Source organism: Falco naumanni, chromosome 14 (assembly GCF_017639655.2).
Source record: "Falco naumanni isolate bFalNau1 chromosome 14, bFalNau1.pat, whole genome shotgun sequence".
Taxonomy (NCBI): domain Eukaryota; kingdom Metazoa; phylum Chordata; class Aves; order Falconiformes; family Falconidae; genus Falco; species Falco naumanni.
Genome location: NC_054067.1, coordinates 2,062,486 through 2,084,389, shown reverse-complemented (window position 1 = coordinate 2,084,389; position 21,904 = coordinate 2,062,486). Strand labels below are relative to the sequence as shown.

General features: G+C 47.9%; 1 protein-coding gene across 2 annotated transcripts in view; it reads right to left on the bottom strand.

Annotated features, from left to right (window-relative positions):
* ARHGEF9 (Cdc42 guanine nucleotide exchange factor 9) overlaps positions 1–21,904 on the bottom strand; it is a 221,944-nt gene that overhangs the window by 187,458 nt on the left and 12,582 nt on the right. For both annotated transcript variants that reach the window (XM_040614135.1, XM_040614134.1), the window contains exon 2: positions 4,286–7,020. In XM_040614135.1, the coding sequence (XP_040470069.1) occupies positions 4,286–6,952 (2,667 nt within the window). In that variant the 5' untranslated portion in view covers positions 6,953–7,020. The remainder of the gene's footprint in view (positions 1–4,285; positions 7,021–21,904) is intronic.

Genomic DNA, 21,904 nt, shown 5'->3' with positions numbered 1-21,904 from the left:
TCAATGGCTGCTCAAAGGAAACATCTGCAACAATCTGCTGTGATGCTTTACACCATAAGTGAATTTGATCAGACAGCCCTTACAGGGCTCTGAAAGCAAACTGCTTGGGAAATGTGGGACCATGTGTCGGCCTGGCACCTCATCTCATGGGACAGACACCTTTTGCCCAGGTTGACAAGTCTGTAGCAATCTCATTTTCACACTTCTGGCAGTCAGAGTTCCCCAGAAAACGGCATCAAAAAACCAACTGGTGTCTATGTGCAGCCACAACAGCCAGAAGCAAGCTGCAGTCTGCAAACCCTTTGGAGACAGAATTCAAAATCTTAAGGAAAAAGGTAAGGTTTTGTGTCCCGTAAGAATAAAGTCTTATTTCACAAATCAGCCAGCAGAGGGCATAGAAAGACTGCAGTGAAAACCCTCTGCTCCTGCACTGCAAGAGTGACACAAACCAAAATGCTCCACAATGCTCACTCAGTCCCTGTGCATGCCCCTGAAACGAGCAGAGAGGATCTCCCTGCCAGCAACAAGCCCAAATCAAGTTTCTGGTTCCAAAAACTCTAAGCTGATGCCTCAGATATGAAGTCAGATGTGTACTTTGCAACCTTTCCTCACGTAATTCCCAAAGGAGGCATCAAATCCCCTACAAACCCTGTCCAAGGGCTATTTTGAAATAGGTCGGTATTTTGAAACCCCAATGGAAAAGCCAGAACCACAAAGTAGTCTATGTGGTATCAAAGCTTCGTTCCAACTAAGCATTATCTCGAACTTCTGGAAGTGGTCAAATACAACTTCTGGGGCTATGCCTGACTCCCTGCAGCAACATTCTCCCTGTTGGGAGGCTGTGGTGTTTTCAGAGGTGGGATGAAGATAATTCACTTCAGTGGGGACATGAAAAATGGAAACTTCTATAGTTTGCAACCGTCCAAAACCTAGTAAAACCTCCATATCATCTTTCAGTTCATTTCTCATATCTATCTCTCAAAATAAGGAAGGCACTTTCATTTCAGCATTGCAGCAGTGTGAACGGTGAGATCAGTAATTCATTTCCCATTAACAGTCTATTTTGACCTTTCCTGTTGTTTCAATTGCTCAAAATGTTTTTATCTCCACGGTTTCTGAAGTTCCCAGAACAAACGAGAAATTGAGATGGGGTCTGAAAGCAAGTAGGCCGGGGGACAGTTTGAAAAGCAAGTGGCCTTCTACCTTTCTACAGCTGCTCTTATTAAATGCTGCTGCAATGCTATTTCCTTTATAGCATTAAGATCAAATCCTGTTGAGCTGTTACTTGCTTATAACATCGCTCAGCCCCTGCTCGAAGATATTAAAATTTTAAAAGGCAAGACTAGGAAAGCAAGAAACAGGAGCATTAATTGCAGGAGAGCACGGCTAAACAGATTTGCTGTACTGCTAGGACCAATGTGCAGGTCCCCTAAAACCTGCTCCAGCATCCCTTGTGCTACACCAGCCTCAGTCTCTGATACCATCTCCTAAGAGTTTCAGGCAGGGAGCCTTAGTGAGAACCACCGCTTTTGTGCTTTTTGTGTGACAACATATAGTTGTTTGGAAAATATTTGCTTGAGCTATTCCTGCTAGTGCTAGCACACTTTAAAACTGGCAGAACACTTGCTTACAGCAGCTGACCAAGGCAAGGCACCCTGTCCTGGCAACACCTCTCCCTACTTGTGTTTGAGCATTTCACTTGAAATACAAATCCTTCAGCTAATGCGGAACAGCCTGGAGTGGAGGCAGAAGGGCCAACAACTGTCCTGGGGAACAGGTGCCAGCAAAGAGATGGATTTAGCCCTAAAACAATAAGAGGCTGGAGTCCACTGCTACTGTCACGCTCAAGCTGAAGTTACTCCTCTTGCATGTTTATTTTTGGTAAAACGTTTCCGAGTGCCGCTCCCTGATGAGAGATAGGCAAGCAAATCCCTTGGGTATCTCAGGACATTTGTTACTGGAGCTGCTGGGAGACTCTCTAGGTCCATTCCTATCCAGGAGTATCCCTCCTTTAGCCTCACTCTTGACCGCTCTAGGTTTGAAGCTGCTGCCATAGCGCTGTCCATTTCTAAACCTCTAGTCCAAGCTTCTGGGATGCAGAGGGTGTTTACAAACCAGGGCATGCTGTATGCTTTCCCTTCAATCCCACTGCTGCTTTCTGCCTAGTGAGGCAGCAGGCCTTCTGTGAAGCCGGAAGCCACGGCAGTCAGGAGGTCATACTGCTATCGCCACACTCGATGGGAACTTGGGGGAGGTTTCCTGTCCAGTTATCTCAAGCACCATATTTAAGTTTCTTGGTAATGTTTGTAAGCTGCAACAGCTGAGCAGGGACTTACCGCATCTCCTGTTCACACAGCTGACCTGGGAAAGCGCTCACATTTTGCCCTAAGAGCTCTGCGATTGGGCATGCAGCCATTGCCCTCAGCTAGTAGAGATGTGGCTGCTCTGGGAAAAGAGAGCCAATATTTCGCTCTGCTCCACTCAATCCTTCCACGCCTCTGTTATCTTGGTCCTTCCCAGAACACTTTCAGCTTGGTCCTTGTGAAGGAATATCAAAGTACAGCGCTCTCATTCAAGCTCCTCCTGGAAACATTTCTTCTAGAGACCACAAGAAATGACTAACCACTATTCACTCTACTTTGTAAGTGCCTGGAATTACAGTGAGCTGTCTTTATTTTTTTGTATTACACAAAATTGAGCAGAAAAACAAATCCAGGAATAACTAACAATGGTACTGCTCATTTTAGCTGGAAGTCAGTTGTTCAGATTTTTTTCCCCCAGCGTTTCTAATCTGCTGCCAATTTTCAAACACTTCCCCTCTTGGCTCAGAAGTTAGTGACCCCCTTTCCAACAGTGAACAAAGTCATCACCTCTGTAACACCTCTGGTCTCTCTAAGCCCAAAAGGAAAGGAGAACATCTCTTCACAAATCGACCAATTTCCCTACCTGCCACCTTAAAAAAAAAAAAAAAAAAAAAAAAAAAAAAGTCATCATTTCAGCCTCAGCTGATCAGCAAGGACCCAAAAGACAACAGCTGGGCTTCCCCCTGCGTCCTACCATCGTTTGTCCACAAACCTATACTGATCCCACAGCTGGCACAGAGTGACATGAGCCTGGCACAGCTGGTAAGACTGCTGCTGCTCACAGATTTCTGCTCCACACAGAGATACACATGCAGGTGCTACAGTGATGGGCTGAGAGTTAATGAGGAGGCCTTTTCTCATCCCACATGTGTAACTTCCTTATCCATGGGACTTCTGAGGTTTCCTAGCATTAAGCTGGACAAGACAAGACAGATTTGTAATACCCTGAACCTAGTCCAAAATGCAATGTCCACTTAAATGTTCTGACAATTATAAGGGCTTTGAAAGTCTTGCTTGCAACAGACAGGAATGTCATAATCAGAGCCACCACCACTGCCCACCTTTCACTTAGGGCTGGGTACCTAACATCCCAAAAGGCTATGTCATTTTGTCTAGAGACAGATGCAAGGCAGCTCTGACCAGACCCCCACTTGGCATGTAGTCGCATCAAGAAGGCATTTCTCTCATATTATGTATGCAGCAGCCCTTTAGCAAGGCTTTCTGCTACAGGCTCAGCACCAAGCTGTTGAGGCCCCACAACTTCTGACAGGTTTGGGGGAGGGAGAGAGCTCATGTAGAGCTGCCAGAGAAATGATCTGATGAGCTCTACAAGACATAGGCCTTCTTTTTTTCTTTTTTTTTTTTTTTCTCCTGTTCTTGCGCTTTGTGCCAGGACTCTGACTGGTATTCTAGATACTGTGTTGTAACCAGCATCCCTAATAAAAATCAATGACCACCACCCCTACTATTTTTTTAGGTAAGAAAACACAAGGGCTATAGTGCAATTGCTGAATGCCATTTGTCCACTGCACACTTCAAAACTCTGAATTTGTCAGAAGCACTCTTCTTACGAGTTTCTACTTCAAATGAACTGAATGCAGAAAGGGAAAAAATTAAAGGTAGTGCCTAGAAATACACAAATTTATGCTACAGCCCTCTTCTAGAGGCACTGATACAAATGGCCAGAGAGTCTTAGGAGGAGCAACTCTGGAGGTTTACACTAATAGCTCAGGGATATGCCAGTTAACTGACTCCTCTGGGACAGATACACAAGCTGTGACTATTGCCATCATTCATGGTGGTCTACTTAACTGAAAATCGCAATAAAAGATATATAAAATTGCTTTCAAGTGCAAACAGTCTTCCTAAGATGTATAACAGCATCGTCTTATTGAAAACATTATAGCAAAAGTTACTCATACCTTTCCATTTTTGAGCCGTCCAGAGGAGACGATTCTAGAGACGTGCACTTGGAACGGACGGCACTTGTCATTACAGTTAAACTGTTCCACTCTGTCCATTATCTCTACAGAGTTTTGTTCTACAAATGAAGTAGTTCCACGCTTTTTAATGCGGCAATCAGTCCGCTCTAAAACCTGTCCTTTAACTGTTGAACATTTTAAAAAAGTCACTACAGAAAAGTCAACATCAGCAACTGGAGAACAGTCCAGGTCGACAGCACTCAGATTATTCACAGGAATACCTTGAGAACATGGCAGGTTCCTGCCCATGACCTCTGTCTTCTCCAGAGTACTGCCAGTGTCTTGCATCTCTTCAGTCAAGGTTGTCTGTGGAAGGTGGATCAGAGCCTCAGTCACTGCAGAAGAGTTGCCATTGGCAGCTGGAGAATGGCCCAAGTCCACACTATCCAAATTATCCACAGGAAGATCTTGAGAACATGGCAGGTCCTTGCCCACAACCTGTGTCTTCTCCAGAGTACTGCCTGAGTCCTGAATCCCCAGCTCACCTCTAGACAAGTCTTGCAAAGGCAGCTCAGGATTTCTCAAGTCCTGCATATCCAGTTCTGTCTTTGAAAGCTCCTGAGCCACTGCTGGAACCAGATCCATGTCTTTAGCAACCACTGGATCATAAGCCACGTCCTCAGTATCAAGTTTAGTCAGCAATGCCTGTGGAAGGTGGATCAGAGCCTCAGTCACTGCAGAAGAGTTGCCATTGGCAGCTGGAGAATGGCCCAAGTCCACACTATCCAAATTATCCACAGGAAGATCTTGAGAACATGGCAGGTCCTTGCCCACAACCTGTGTCTTCTCCAGAGTACTGCCTGAGTCCTGAATCCCCAGCCCACCTCTAGACAAGTCTTGCAAAGGCAGCTCAGGATTTCTCAAGTCCTGCATATCCAGTTCTGTCTTTGAAAGCTTCTGAGGCACTGCTGGAGATGGATCCACATCTTTAGCAACCACTGGAGCATAAGCCACATCCTCGGTATCAAGTTTAGTAAGCGATGTCTGTGGAAGGTGGATCAGAGCCTCGGTCACTGAAGAAAAGTCACCATCCACAGCTGAAGAATGGCCCAGGTCCGCAGTATCCAGATTATTCATGGGAAGACCTTGAGTACGTGGCAGGTCTCCGCCTACGACCTGTGTCTTCTCTGGAGTACTACCTGAGTCCTGAATCTGTTTAGTCAGAGTCGCCTGTGGAAAGTCATTGATCAGATCCTCAGAGGTGTCTCTAGTATTTAGCTCAGTGAAAGAGTCATCTGCAAGCTCTGGTAGGTGGGAAATGGAGGGTTCTGGCCCAAAGGGAGAATGTGATGTTTCATTAAGTCTATCATTCTCGCTGCCCAGGGCAGAGGAACCAATGTCTTGTGTCACTTCTGTGGTTTTGCAATGCTGCATGGGCTCCTTCCCCACCAAACTCTCAAAGCTCAGATTATCCCATGTGCCTGAATCTGGGGACTGCAGACATGCACCCACTGTGCAGAAGGGCCTTGTACTCTCATTCTCGATAACCAAGCTCTCTTTGTGGGAGGTAACATCCTGTCTCCAGCTTCGGAAACTCCGCTGAGGCCTTTTCTCATCAGGTGAAAATGCCCTTGAGGAGCCTCGCAGCCTCCGAGCTGCCTCAGCCACACTGGTCAAGAATCTCACAACACCCCCAAAGTGAGTGGCTTTGGTTGCACTGTTTGATTTTTTCCGCTGGCTGAGATTCTCCTCACATCTCGTATCAAAGTCGAAATAAGAAGCAGAATGATCAGTTGTATTTTCTAAGTTCTGGAAATTGGTTTCAGCCCTTTGATCTGGAAGCTTTGAATTATCTTTGCTAGTTAATGAAATTCCTTTCAGATAGCTCCAGACATCAGAGCTTCTTCCTCTTCTGCTCTCCTGTGGGAGCACAGTACACCTCTTTTGATTGTCCCCTTCTGTAATTGCAGGGTTCTTAAAGTTTTCAAAATTCAAAGACTCGCTCCTTCTAGCTGGTGTTCTGTGGCAGTTACTATCATTATCTTCACTGTGTAATCTGACACTAATATCCCTGAGACATTTACCTTCATTGGCATCAATTTCAGGAATGCTGATATTCAGATCTATGTCTTCAAAAGAAGAATCCAAATCATCAATGTACCCCGCATATGAGTGGCGGGAGGGCCTCCGACTGTCACCCAGTTTCTTAACCCTGTAGACAGCTCTTTGCCCACACACGTGATGGTCCTCCTCAGGGTCACAAGCAACCTGGTCTCCGGATGCTCTCAAATCCACATTCTTAGGCATCTTGGAGGTTCTTCCCTTTTTTAATGGCCTTACCCTGTCCATGAAGGATGGTTTTTTTAGCTCTGAGACCTCAGAGGTGACTCCCAGTAGAATCATGGACTGAGGTCTTCCTTTATTCGCAGACAGTCCTTTCCTTCGTCTAACAAAATTCCAGATCCGGTTGCCCTTGGTCGTCTTCTTATACCTGGGTGCTTCCCCCTGTTCATTCGGGTTTGCATCGCTGGAGGTGCAGTGCTCAGCACCACAGACCTCCAACCCATTACCATTCCCTTCCTCCATGTTTGCTTGGAACATCTTGTTTGCATACCCATTGGGAGCTATCACGGGACCAGTATGCTGGCGACCCTCTATAACTTCCATCGCCCTGGCTTGCAAGCTGGTATCAGGGGTCACAGATGCATTGTCTTCAGATTGTTTTCTTCACAAGACTTAAGGAAAAAAGAACAAAGGAATGCAATTAGAAGCAGAAGGTTTTTTAGGAGACACATTTGTTAAAGCATCACAGGGCAACTCTTACCCCAGTGGCAGTGGCAGTTTTGCCATTGATTTCAGTGAGGCTAAAATTTTTCTCCCAAACCATATAAATTTTAAAGCAACTTAAATCTGATTTAAATGACTGAAGACTTAGTGACCACAAAATAAATTTCCTGCATTAATGGTTACCACAAAGTATACGCAGAATACCATAAATATTTGTTTTGCAGACCACTAGGACTCTAAATACATCAGAGTACATGACAGAAAGGAAAAGAGGAAATTACAGTAAAGCATCCCTGCACATGTCACTGTCATCTTCACCAGCCCCATCTGACAGGAACCAGCAACATACTCCCAAGGAGTTCAGTCTCTCTTTAGGCAGGCATTCAAAGAAAAGTCAGGATGAGCCTTTTCCTGGAACCAATGCAATTCTGAAATGCTACGGTTTCAGAAAACTCGCAGAGTATCCAACTCTGTGAGTTGGATATAGTTTTTCCTACTATAGCTACGGCACCAGTGCAGGAATCCCTCACTGAAACTGGACTGCTAAATGAAAGCTGCTTGGCCACCACTCAATGCTACACAAAACACACATGTTCCCCTCAATGAATTCCACCCTAAGTGAACAGAGTTAAAACTACTTTAAGTACCTTATAGGCAACAATGGTAATCATGGTGATTGTGGCCAGCTGCCAGGTGACCACTCCACCACACTATCACTCCCCCTCCCCAAACAGGACAGGAGGAAAAAGTGAGATGAAAAAGGTTATAGGTTGATAAAAAGATATGGAGGTCCCTTACCAATTACTGTCACAGTCAAAACTTTGGGAAAACTAATTTGATTTATTGCCGATTAAAACTGATTTGGATAATGAAAAACAAGGATAAAACTAACACACTACCTTATTCCCACCCACCCCTTTTTTTCCATGGCTCAACTTCCCTCCTTCATTCCTGATGGCTCTACCTCCCTCCAAGGGGCACACGGGGAGGGGGAATTGGGAGAGGTATGGTCAGGACATGACAGTTCCTCTCTGCCGCTCCCTTCTCCTCATGCTTTTCCCGTGCTTCTGTGTGAGGCCTTCACAGGCCTGTGATTCCTGTCAGGGAACATCCCCCTGCTCCTGTGTGAGGCGTCCACAGGCCATGATTCCTGTCAGGAGAACCTGCTCCTGTGTGAGGCCTCCACAGGCCATGATTCCTGTCAGGAGAACCTGCTCCTGTGTGAGGCCTCCACAGGCCATGATTCCTGTCAAGAGAACCTGCTCCTGTGTGAGGCCTCCACAGGCCATGATTCCTGTCAGGAGAACCTGCTCCTGTGTGAGGCCTCCACAGGCCATGAGTCCTGTCAGGGAACACCTCCCTGTTCCTGTGTGGAAGCTCCACAAGCCATGATTCCTGTCAGAATTTGCTCCTGTGTGAGGCCTCCACAGGCCATGATTCCTGTCAGGAGAACCTGCTCCTGTGTGAGGCCTCCACAGGCCGTGAGTCCTGTCAGAGAATATCCCCCTGCTCCAGCACCTCCTCCCCCTCCATCTTCACTGACCTCAGGTTTCACAGCACTATTTCTCACTGTGGTCTTTATCCCCCCTCACACCTCTCTGATGTTCTTGCCCTTTCTTAAACACATTTCCAGAGAGGTGGGGCCGGCGCCACTGCTGCCCCGCTCTGGGCCACGGCACAGCCGCTGTGGAGCCGGCCGAGCCCAGCGCCAGGCAGCCTGGTGGCAGGCGGCCCCCGGCACCCACCCCTCGCCAGGCGCACCCCACGCAGCCCTGCTGCACCACGGCTACCCACCACCCACGCCGCCTCACTCTGCTTCGGCCACCTCTGTACGCAGCCCACTGCCTTCCGTACTCGCCACGACGACTTCCAGAGAGCCTCCTTCCCCGGGCAAAGACCACAGGGCCTCGGCACCGCCTGCCACCGCTCACACCCTGTAGCACAAATTAGCACGGGAGCTGTGTTGCCCCAGGGTCCATATGGAGACTACAGAAAGCTTCTGTCCCCCAAAACCCACGGGTTTAGCAGGGCTGTTTCTCCATCTGGAGGACATCCTCAAGGAGGAGACCAGCTCCTCAGTCCCCAGGCTGTTGCTCTGGGTCTGCAAGTTGTTCATAGACATCCCTGCTGCAACTTAAAGAGTAACACATTTGAATGAATGGAAAAAAAAGAAGAAAAAAAAAGAGCAGTTGAGCAGTTTCAAGTTGTGCGGCCAACTGGCAGCAAAAGACAAAAATCACAAAAGGTCCCAGTTTTTTTTGTTTTCTCTTTCCGGTTTTATGTTTTATTGGTTTTGGCTGGGTGGATCCTGCATGAGGAAAGAAGATTCAAAGGGGACAGGCTTGTCTGCGAGGGATGCTAGCAGAGAGAGGAGGGAGGCTGTTTCTCATGTGTTAAGCAAAAGAGCCTGTAACAGGAGACAGATCCTACCCAGAGAAGCAGCGCAACCCAGAAACTCAGGGCACAGGGGTGGCTTTAAAATTAAAAAAAAAAAAAAATTTCATTAATTTTCTTTTTAAAGCAGCTTTAAACTGGACATAAATTAGAGCCGCCACCACAAAGCCAGACCTGAGCACTGTAAGCAGGCAGGGGCGCAGTGCTTGGTGGCTCCTCTCCACCTTCCCTCCCACCGCATCCTCAGCAAACCTCTCCTGCTCTCTGAAACCATCATGGCTGCTTTCACAAAGCTCCCCCGAGCGATAAATGGAATAGCAGGACACAGGCATGCTGCTCAAAAGGCCTTTTGACTGACTGCTAGCAAATACTCAGTGTGAGAAAAGCACCTTGATATGGTCTAATTCACACGAATTAAGCCTGCAGGACCGCACACACTGAAATCACTGGCTAACCTTGGCAGAGCCAACCCACCATGGCATAGCTTCGTTAGTGCCCACGGTCCCAGCACTGTCACCCGAAACAGCTCCAGCCCGAGGACTGGCACTGCCTCACCCACAGCAAAGCCTCCCAGCACCTGGGCAAACTCTCTGCGTTTGAACAAATTTCAGCCGGCTTCACTCAGCCTTCCCCGACTGGGTGCCAAAATCTGCTATGCTCCATCAGCTGATACAGCCGCCGACATCAAGTGTCCACCACTGTGCAAACACACAACAGCAGCATGCTTGTGGGAAACCAATGCTACAAATAAGCCAAATAGAGAAAAGATGGCTTTATCAACCAAACCACACAAGCTCAGGGGCATTAGGCCCATAATGACAAAATAAAATCTGAGCATGGAGAAGAACGGCTGTGAGAGTATCTGAAGAACCATCACTCATCTTTCTGGGGTGCCAGAGAAGGATTTTTTGAAAAAACACTGAACATATTTTTGAGAACACCCATTAGCCAGAAAACTACAACAGTTAGTCAACCGCCTTCTTGTTTTTCCTCTCCTTGGGCTGCAGGCGCAGTTGCAGATATCAAGTCATAGCAAGTTACCACCTAGCAGCTAAGCTGCAACTACTGTTCCGGTGTGCGGGACTTTTAACCACAGAAAACATGAGGTAATGCAATTACCTTACACCTCTTCCACTGCCCTCTGAAATACCTCATGCCCAGGCGGGTGGCTCAGCCAGGTGGCTGTGGCTGGTGCATTTGGTCTACAAAACACACAACACCGCACAGGGCAAGGAAAATGGTTTCATAAAACCACAGCTATCAATCATACATTGAAAACTACTCCAACTTACAGGAGCTACACTGGTCCCTACCCTGCCCTCTGTACAAGACCTTATTCTTCTTGTCCCACAAGCAGCAGCGCTTCATTCGGAAAATTCACCTTCCCTTCCCTTCCCAGGTCACGGAGGTGGACAAATAAGTTAGGATTGCACAAAATCCCAAGCATATAGCACCAGCTGTGCTACACAAACATCAGTATCTATGGTCATGATCCCCCCTCCAAATTCTTTCCATTTTTCTTGCATTATCTAAATCTTTAAGAAAGAACTAGGTGCTTTGTATCTCATTCATGATTGCGTAACATTTCCTTGGCAACAAGGCTCTTCTTGAATGACACAGGTGGGAGTAACAGCAATTTTGCTCCTTTTAAATGTCATTGAGCAGACAGATACAAGAGCAGAAATAACACCACGGGCCCAGGTAACACCACTGAAGTCAACCGTTCTCACAGACCGTTAAGGACACTGAAGCAGGCCCCAGCAATTGGGGCTGTCACAAGCCACCACTCAGGGATGGACGCTTTCCTTGGGCAGCCTTGTTCTTCTGCACTGGCCCTTGGTAAGTTTACAAGACTTATCTACAACCATAGCAAAATAAGGGTGTCCACGTGCCTACCAAAGGCAACGGGGTAGCAAGACCCGCTAGCAAGGAAGGTCTCATCCAGCCTGAGATGATCTTTCTCAAGAGGTCACAATGATGGAAAGAAACCATTCCTGTAACACCACACAGTTCAGGCTGTTTGCAAGGCTCGCACCACACAGTTCCTGAAAGCTACCTCAGATCACTGCAGTTTTCAGGCAACTAGCCAAACTTTGGGTTTTTTTAAAATATTTAGTGCTGTAAAGCTGCCCCTACCTAGAAAAAACACCAAAAATGCTGGACAGTTGGGACCTCTGTCACAAAAGGGGACCTACAGTGGAGTTCACAGGCTTCAGTATTTTGGAAGGCCCCTTGCAGCCACAGGAACATTAAAACACAACTGAACCACAACCCCTCAGAGGCGAATTTCAGGGAACACAGAAGATGTTTTGGGAAACATCTTTGCAGAGGAATAATTTCACCCACACTCAGACGCAGTACACAGCTATAAATCCAAGCTTGTTTTGCACCACTTTGGCATCAGACCTCTGACCAGGAGGCAATTTTCTTTAGCAGAGCAGACTTGACAAGGGAGTGCTCGAGCCTCCAGCCAGGCAGGCAGCGAGGCCGGGGGATATCCCAGCCCAGCACAGCTCCCCGCTGCCACCGGCTACTCCTGTCACTGCAGCTGGAGCTTTGCTTGCCTGGCCTCCCATCAAGGGGAGCATTTATGGGTGTGAGCAGAGCTAGAGGAGAAAACAACAAAACAGAAGGAACGTTGACTTTGGGTTTCACCCAAGGAGCCACAGGAACACACAAGCCACACGGCAGGAGGAAAGGGCTGGGGTGGGCAGAACTACCTCCTTCCCAGTGTACTGGGACTGGCTGGAATGGAGTTAATTTTATTCATAGCAGCTTGTATGGTGCAGTGTTTTTGATTTGTGATCAAAACAGTGCTGGTAATACTAATAGTTTAGGTATTGCTGAACAGTGCTTGCACAGTGTCAAAGCCACCTCTGTTTCTCGCTCTGCCTGCTCAGTGAATAGACTGGAGGTGCACAACCAGGGAGATGATCCGAACTAACCAGAGAGATATTTCATGCCATACTCAGCAATAAAAAGGAAGAAGGGGGTTTAGAGAGGCTAGCCATTCTTTTGCTCAGGAATTGGCCAGGCACCACTTTACCTGTGGGAGGTGGTGAGGGATTGCCTTCCCATTGCTTGTTCTGTTTTCTTTCCCTCTTCTTCCACTTCTCTGTTTATTAAACAATCTTTATCCCAACCCCTAAGTCTTCTTGCTTTCATTCTTCCTTTCTGCTTCCCCCATCCCACTGGGGGCTGGGGGTTGCAGGGCCGGGAGCAAGCAGCCACGTGTTGCTCAGCAGCCTACCAGGGTTAACCATGGCCCTCCTGGCACCCACCATGGAGCTCAAGTCGCTCAGGATAATAACAGATGTGACTGGGGCGTGCTAGATGGCACAGCTAGCTGTTCCACCTGTGCAGCTACTTGGTTGGTTGCAGTGGATCGTGGTGCTGGCATATTTACTTTGGAAGCTGACATACATTATTTCTTCACACGTTCCAGTACTTGATCCCTTTTTTTGCTGTACAATAAACTCCAAGAATTGTTAACAACTTCTCAATTTTTGCTGTTTGTTTTGTTGTCTATCACTTTGTTTTGTTTTGCCTGAGAGCGCTACAGTAAAAGCACTGGCCTTGAGCCTAACCTAGTATTTGGGTCCCAGCCTGCTGCTGTCCCAGTACTCTTGAGAACCATCTCATAGAGAAAGTCAGCAATTACCCCCTTTTCTGCCAAAACACACCTTGTGGAGGCAGGTAAGAATAGAACCTACCCCTTCCCCTCCTCCAGACAGGTCTTTATAGCCTTGCTGTAACAGCCTTTCAGTTCCTTGCATATCCTGGTGTAATCAGACTGTTCGTACCAGCACATACTGTGAGAATGGTTTTTATTATTGTTCATAAGGTTAAACAACTAATTGGGAATGCCACATGAGAACACAGAATGACAGAAACATAGAATCATTTAGGTTGGAAAAGACTTTTAAGATCACTGAGTCCAAGTGTAAACCTAACACTGCCACATCTTCACTGGAATAATTCTCCAACATCATCATGCTCCAAGGTGATTGATCTCTGGGTGGTGGGGTGTACATCCCAAAAGATGTGCTCAATAAGGTAACACCCATGTCCCCAACCATCAACAAAACAAAACCTAGGTATCCATACAGGCTAGTCAGCCTCACCCTCGTGCCTGGAGAGATCATGGAGCAGACCCTCCTTGGAACTATGCTAAGGCACATGGAAAATAAGGAGGTGACTGGTGACAGCCCACGTGGCTTCACTAAAGGCAAATCATGCCTGACAGACTTGGTGACCCTCTACAACAGGGTTACGGTGTTGGTGGATAAAGAGCAACTGACATCATCTACCTGGACTTGTGCAAAGTATTTGACACTGTTCCACATGACATCCTTGTCTCTAAATTGGAGAGACATGGATTTGATGGATGGACCACTCAGTGGGTAAGGAATAGGCAGGATGGTCACACTCAAAGGGTTGCGGTCAAGGGCTCAAAGTTCAAGTGGAGACAAGTGGTGCTCCTCAGGGGTCAGCACTGGCACCAGTGCTATTTAACAGCTTTGTCAGCAACATGGACAGCAAGTTTGCCAACGACACCAAGCTGAGTGGTGTGGTCAACACCCCAGAGGGCAGGGATGGCATCCAGAGGGATCTTGACTCGCTGCAGGCGGGCCCATGTGAACCTCATGAAGTTCAACAAGGCCAAGTGCAAGGTCCTGCACATGGGTTGGGGCAATCCCAAGCACAAAGACAGGCTGGGCGGAGAATGGACTGAGGAGGTGGGCTTGAGGATGTTGGTGGATGAGAAGCTCAATGTGACCCAGCAACATGCACATGCAGCCCAGAAAGCCAACCAGATCTGGGCTGCATCAAAAGCAGCATGGCCAGCAGGGTGAGGAGGTGATTCTCCACCCTCTGCTCTGCTCTCCTGAGACCCCACCTGCAGTGCTGCATCCAGCTCTGGGGCCCCCAACATGAGAAGGACATGGACCTGTTGGAGCGAGTCCAGAGGAGACCATGAAGATGATCAGAGAGCTGGAGCACCTCTCCCAGGAAGACAGGCTGGGAGAGTTGGGGTGGTTCAGCCTGGAGAAGAAAAGGCTCCAGGCAGACCATAGAGCAGCCTGCCAGTACATGAAGGGGCTGCCAAGAAAGCTGGGGAGGGACTTTCTACAAATGCCTGTAGTGACAGCACAAGGGGTAACGGCTTTAAACTGAAAGAGGGTCAGTTTGGATTAGATACAAGGCAGAAATTCTTCACCATGAGGGTGATGAGACACTGGCCCAGGCTGCCCAGAGCAGCTGTGGGTGCCCCATCCCTGGCAGTGTCCAAGGTCAGGCTGGACGGGGCTGGGAGCAACCTGGTCCAGAGGAAGGTGTCCCTGCCCATGGCAGGGGGCTGGAACTAGATGGTCTTTAAGGTCCCTTTCAACCCAAGCCATTATACAATTCTATGATCCCTGGGCATTGTGGGATTCTGGAGAATGCATATTCCAGGTTACAGTCAACTTGTAAATCCCCTCTTATCAAGTGACCTGAAAGAACTATTTTGGCTGGGGCCCTGAAGAGCAACAAGCCTTTGAAGAGATCAAAGAGGAAATTGGTGGTGCAGCAGCCCCTAGGGCTGCCCAGACAGGATCACACGTGAGAAATGTGCTCTCCACCACAGAGCCTCTGGCAGAAAGCACCTGGAGAGACCCGACGTTGACCTCTATGGTTTTGGAGCCATGGAGACGGGAGGTCTGAGGCTCACTACACCCCAACTACTAAGAACATACTAGTAGCATAACAAGGGGGCTCAAGCCACGTCAGAAACACTTGACGCAAAAGCCCAGCTCCTCTTGGCAACCACGACTACCTGTGCTGTGCTGGATGTTCAAAGGATGGGATCTGTTCTTGCCGCAGAGCAATGACTCCAGACACTCCTCCGAGGCTCTCCATCCCCTTCTCTCACCTTTCGGCCGCGCTAAATTTGTTTCAAAACCCATCAGCCACTCCCAGCACCACACAGTGCTGCTGATTTGTGCTAAAGGCCTGGGGATGGCGCAGCAAAGGCACCGGCAGCCTTGCAAGGCGGCAGCTGGAGCTGGAATGCACCAAGGGCCCCTAGGGACACGATCTTCCACTCAGCTCTTCCTCTGCGGGATCCAAAATAACAAACAAGAAGGAGCCTTTGGCCATTGTTTTTCGGGGAAGGGGGGTGATGGGGAGAGGGCACGCGGCGCAGCCTGCCAGAAGGCATGGCTGAGCTAAGGAAGTCCTGCCTGGGCTTCGGTGTATCCGCTCCTCTCCAGGAGGGGCGGGGGGAGGCAGGAAGGAGAGAAAATAGAGAACAAATGATCATATAACCCTTGAGAGAAACCTGTCTGCTCTCGGAGAGCGTATTTAGCCCAAGCATGCAGCGCCTCTTGCTATACAAAAGAAAAAGAGGAAAGAAAACCCCGCCAGTTCTTCCGTTACCATGTTCTACCACCGAAAAAAAATGGGAGGAAACAGATGTTAAGCTCTCCAGCATCAGGAAATTATCTCTTTCATGAGGGTACAGTTACTTCAGTGTGTTTAGGTCAAATAAATAGGGAGAGAATCATGACTTCTCCCCGTTTCTGTTTACGTCTCCACAGACGTTTCGCCCTGCCTCAGTGCTGCTTCGCAGGACCAACCGCAAAGCTGCACTCCTGCTTCCACAGCACACACCCAGAGGATGCAGGCAGGAGCACCCACGCCCGAGCCCCTGCCCACCTGGCAGACCCTTGCAGCAGATCCCCAGCTCACAGCCATCCGCAGCATGAACTGCTGCAGCCCTTACAAAAATTCAGCATCTCCTGTTTACGGGACAAGAAGGACGGTTTGCTGCTGTGCTTGGGCCGTGCGCGGCAGTACTGCAGTTTGCATATTAATTTTTTTAAATAGAGGTGGAAGGAGCACAGAGAAGAGACTCGGGTGAAACATCTGCAAAAGGGATCTCCAGGCCATTAGCAAACGCCAGTTATGGCTTTCCGGTGCTGGGCTCCCCAAGGAGCGCTGAGCGAGTGCCCATAGGAAGCGACCATAGAATTTAACCAGCACTTTACATGCTCTGCAAAATACGTTATGCAGGAAATTAAACTCCCTCATTAGGAGCAGGAGGCAGACAGGAGAGCAGTTTGATTCGCTTTTCAGCTGGGAGTGGACAGACCTTACCAAAACAGTGGCAGAAGGGAATCCACAGCAATGTCTCACTCCAGCACCAAGGGCAACCTACCAGACAAGTTAACACCCAGCAAACACATGCTGCCACACATCTGCCCCACACAGTTTTCACTGGTTTAAGCCAAAGCTTTTACAGTACTGGATCTGCATTTGTGTTTCTGTTAATTCAGTACTCACTGGGCAGACGGACGGATGCACAGACAGATAGCTCCATCCCTGTACTCATACGGACGGAACTCAAAACTTCGGTTTGAGTAAATCAGTTCACTCATGTATAATTTAAACATTACTTCCTTCCCATTTCAGGGAGCTTTAGTTTGTGCAATGGCTAAACACAATGAAATTAGAGCAGGAGATTCATCTTGCCTGCGGCCAAGGGAGAGACAGAGTTGCTCAACTGCATCTGTCAGATAAAACTGGACTTGTGCTGGTGCTGCCAGGGCAGTGACCAGCTCACCACACGCACTCGGGGCTTGGTGGGCCTGATGAAATGGTGTGATGGTGCAGAGACGCGCCAGGCCGCTTACGGGGGTACCAGCACTTGGCTCTGCATCACACTGAGCCCTAAAACCTTCCACCAAGCCAGCAACAGCTTTATATATGCAGCACCTGCACAGAAAAGGGGAGAGCGCCATCATCTAGCTCCTCACACAAAGCTGAGCAGGAGAAACTCAAGAAGAAAACACAGAGGTATAAAAGCCCACGTTAATTGGAATCAAAAGATGAAGTTGCCAACAGATTAGTTCCTCCTGAAGCTGAATTTCAGAGCAAGGCCCTGCACAGAGCCCAGAAGGCTTTGGCACTGTACCTGTTGCTGAATGTTCCTGCAGACTCACGCAGCAGACCCATGAATTGCAGATGAGAATCACCCTTTGCCCATTTAACTGACACTGTGTTTGTGGTAGCACTACCCCTTGCGTGCTCCTTCATATTTTCATACACCCTTTTTTGCAATTCTGAATTATTTTGCTCTTCAGAAAATAAAACTAAGGTGTGTACTGAACAGATCCAAAAGGATACTTTCATTGTTGACACCCAGGATGCACAGGGATCCCCAACAAAATGAGGGAGCCTGAGAAAGTAGTCACCTTCCACAACAAGGTTATGTTTTGATGCACAATAGCTGTTTCCCCCATCTTCTCAGGTATTTGGCACCAACAGCTGCCATTATAATACAGAAATATCTGCTGTTACATGTAGTTAAGCTGTTCAGCAGTCAGTTGAAAGTAGTTAATTATATATAAGAACATTTAATTACCATCCAGTAGTAGATGCAGGTACTCTAATACCACAGTGATGAGCTAAAAGGCATCAGTACAGGCAGATTCAGGGGTCTACACCCATACACGCCCCATTAATGTCAGCTGAACAACATCACGCTGCTGGCTGCCATCCTTTGTGAGGATGCTGGGAGGCAACAACTTTGTGATGCTTGTGACATTACTTTGCATTCCCAATTAGTCAATTTAGTAGAGACACCTTAGGAACTTTATAGCTGTGACACTTCTCTACAATCAACTCCTTAAAAATCCTTTCCTTCTCCAAAACTTCTTAAGTAAAAAAGTTTGGCTGCCCATAGCCTTAACATAAGAACAGAAATCAGTAGCCAGCATTTAATTGTTTATATCTTGAGACAAAGATAGTGTCTAAATAATTGTCTATTGTATCCCAGAGACAGTACAGGAAAGCTCTTCCCTAGCAGGGAGCCTACAGGTCACACATGCTTCTGCCATAACATTTGCTATAAATAATCTTCAGTTGAGCAAAGGTTTGTGCTAGTTACAAAGCAGAGTAAGGCAGGCACTGTGCTCCTATCGGTTTCAGCCATTAGCTCTCCCCAGAGAGTGCATATCCTACCCTATTGTTCCTGCTCAAATGTTTGAAAGAATTATTTTTTCCTTGCTTCTTTTGTTTGGGGAGTTTATTTATATTTCCTCTTTGACATGGAATTACTACTAGAAAAAATAAGTGCCACTTACAAGGCAGCTCACTGATGCCAATATTGAAATTAGGTGCGGAGGGTCACATTTATAGATACATTGCCATAGTTACAGACCTCGCAAACCATGCTTCTGTGTTAATGTATGTTCAGCACATTCAGCTCAGGATCAGAAACAAAGAGCTCTGTGCCAGTGACAGCCCGAAATTCACATGCAAAGACCAGGAGCACATGCAGCAACTGGTTCTGCTCAAACATTTCCAAGAATATTTCAGCATCTTACTCAGCAACGCCTTTACACTGCCCTGGTGACGTCAAAGGTCATCTCACGTACTTAACTGCCTCCCTTCAAGCCCTACGTCTATCTCCAGACAGATACCAAGCAACCTATTCTTTTTAGGCAGCTATATGGGTGCGATTTCCCCTGTACTTCTTTCCTTAGAGCAGTCTGAACAGGAACCATCACTTCTTTCAGGTTTCTCCATCAAAACAGGCCAAACACATCACCATGCCAAAGGAGGGAAATGGAAAGGCAACGACGCGGGCTGGGGGGGCTGCTCCCTGCTCTCATAAACAGGCTGCTAGGAACAAACCTGCCACACAGCCTTGCCTTACAGCACAGCAAACCGCAGCCACCACCACCACCTCCTACAAACACAAACACAACAGCACAGGACTGAACGGTTGGTGGCTGGTTTGCTCTGAATTCCCCAAGCACCACATTATAGAAAATCTAATTCATCAAACAAAGCCTTTGGACTAAAAGGTGATGTACAGCCTTATCATGCTCTGAAATTGGTGTCAAGCCTCAGATTGGAGCCCAGGGTACCAGGTGTACAAGGGTCTCTGCCTTCAACAGCAAATGATTGCTTTAGGAGTCTTCTGCACTGCTTTTGAGTAAAATCAACCCAATTCCTGGGTATTTCAAGGTTTGATGTTCTAAACAGGCCAATGACACCTGCTGTGCATTTGGCTACTGCTGCGTTCCAGGATATCCAACTTGGGAAGGCAGGTGGCCTTGCACAAAATCGCTTTTAGGCATGTGAAAAACCTAATCTTGTGTTTCTAGAAGAACACCGTAACGGCTGGGTGCCTGGGCTGTGCTCTGGCTGGGGCTTTTCACCCAGAGAGACACAGAGCTTTCAGGGGTCTGACATCCACCTGCACCTTACTTTTCCCTCACAGGGCAGGGCTATTGTCTCATCCAGGCATGCCCAGCCCAGACCCAGAACCCTCAAAAGTCACAAGTGCCTCCTAGACATGCAGACACCTCTCTCCTGCCTTCCCCCCTCAACAGGAACAACAAAAAATAAACCTTATCTGCATCCAGAGCCATTACACGCTAGCCAGGAGCACACGGCTAGCCCAGACTGGTGCACACCGTGATGTGTTTGCCGAAAAATATCGATGGGTGGGTGATGTTTGGAACCCAGCTGCCGTGACAATGCTGCCATTGCCGTACATGTTATCCCATGTTCACACAGCCCAGCTCAGCCAGAGCTGGTCCTCACATGCACGTCTTATAACCCAAGACTTCAAAACCTTCGTTTGTCAGTGCAAGCCTGCCCTGCTGACCCCATACAGATACCAAACCAAACAAGCAGCTTTTAAGCAGGCACCGTGAGCACATCCCCCGTCTGGACCACTGCATGGTCTCACCAGTGTGGCTTTTCCCCGCAAAAAGGGCTGTCAGCTCGCATTCCTCATGCACCAGGGCCCCGCTCGAGCCAGTCACACTCCGCGGGGCGACGGCAGCAGCAGCCAGCTCTGAACATAGGGAAGCCACATCAGATTCAATTAGCATCATTACTGATGAGCTTTTTGATCTTTTGGCTGTGCCCCTGCCATGCACCCCAGCCGCCAGGATGAGGCTGTACACACACAGGTGGCCACATGGTCACATCTCCTCTGCCTCCCCACCCTGCCCTCCTCAGTAATACTCTTATCCCTTTTTTAGGATTAAAAAACCCAGCTGAGCAGGAGCAGCTAAAGGTTGCCTTTATCACCACTTATGGAACAAAGCCTGAATCTTTTTTACAAGGAGCTGAGGATTTTGTTCCAAGTATTAGGCATCTTTTCATTTCACCTTTTTCTATATTCCACGAAGTCTCTCCAGTCACTCCTTTTGAACAGCAAGTGAATTTATTGCTACAGGTGGCAAGGGACAAACACATAAACAGGAAAGCACAGGACCAGTCACTCTGAACGTGCTCATTGCATCCCCTCTGAAGGTACATCTCCCCACCTCCAAGGATGAGCCCAGCACACCTACATCTTCTCCCATGCTTTAAAAGCACAAAAATGTTTGGCAACACATACAGGCAACATCTAGTTTTTGCAGGAAATTGCACCGCATGGATATACAAATATTGCTATCACACACAAAAACCAACGTGCTGATTTGCTAGCTCACATCACACAAACCTAATTTTTTTTATATGTTACAGCGCTTAGCTAACACCGAGCAGCAGCAATACCCTTGCCACAGCTCTGGAAAACCCTAGACCTTCACAGCAGCAGGCAACAGCAGGCTGGGCATCAGACTGCAAATACAGTAGCACAACTTGGAAAAGACAAGAATATCCATTTCTGCAAGGACGTGCGTCCTGTTGGAGGCACAGGACCAGCTCACAGCGAGTCAAGGCACACTAGCTCCTGTCTTCTCAACCATGAGGCTCAAACCCTGCTCAGCTGGTGCAAAAGCTGCAGGAACTCCCACGCTGGTGCTCAACCTGCCTGCACAGGCAGGGCAGCAAACGCTGCCAGGGTTTGCAAAACCTGCTGAGTTTTCTGGATGTTATTCCAGCGTTGTGTCTTTTATTTGGCTGGAGCTAGTACTCAGTACCGAGGCAAAATCACCTTGGCTTACAGGCTATATGCTGCATCTTTGCTACGTGCTGACACATTTCCTTCCTGTAGTAAAATGAACGGGCTCTCCCATACATAGGCTATATCCCTCCCTCGAAATAAAAATCTTTAAGGAGTCAGTCCTTCCTGTCTATCACACTTGAGACACATCGAAAGAGCACTCTGAACCATGGTCATACCCAACCGTTTGGCACAAGGGCTGCAAAGTGCCTGTGGCATTCTGGAGATGCAGATGGCAAATATTTTGACAGGTTACTGATCCCAGTAACAGCACCTTCCCACAAACCCTGTGATTCACCATTCACGTCAGTGGCATGGAAAAAGTGACCCCTTCTTCCTTCAGAGGAGACAAAAGCAGCGCTTAAGAAAAAGTGTTTAAGAATATGGGCTTGTCCAGCAGAAAATCCAAGCAAAACTCAATTCCCACAGAAGCTAAAGGGATCTTCTATTGACTTTAATCATTCTTGGACTTTTTCTTGTCT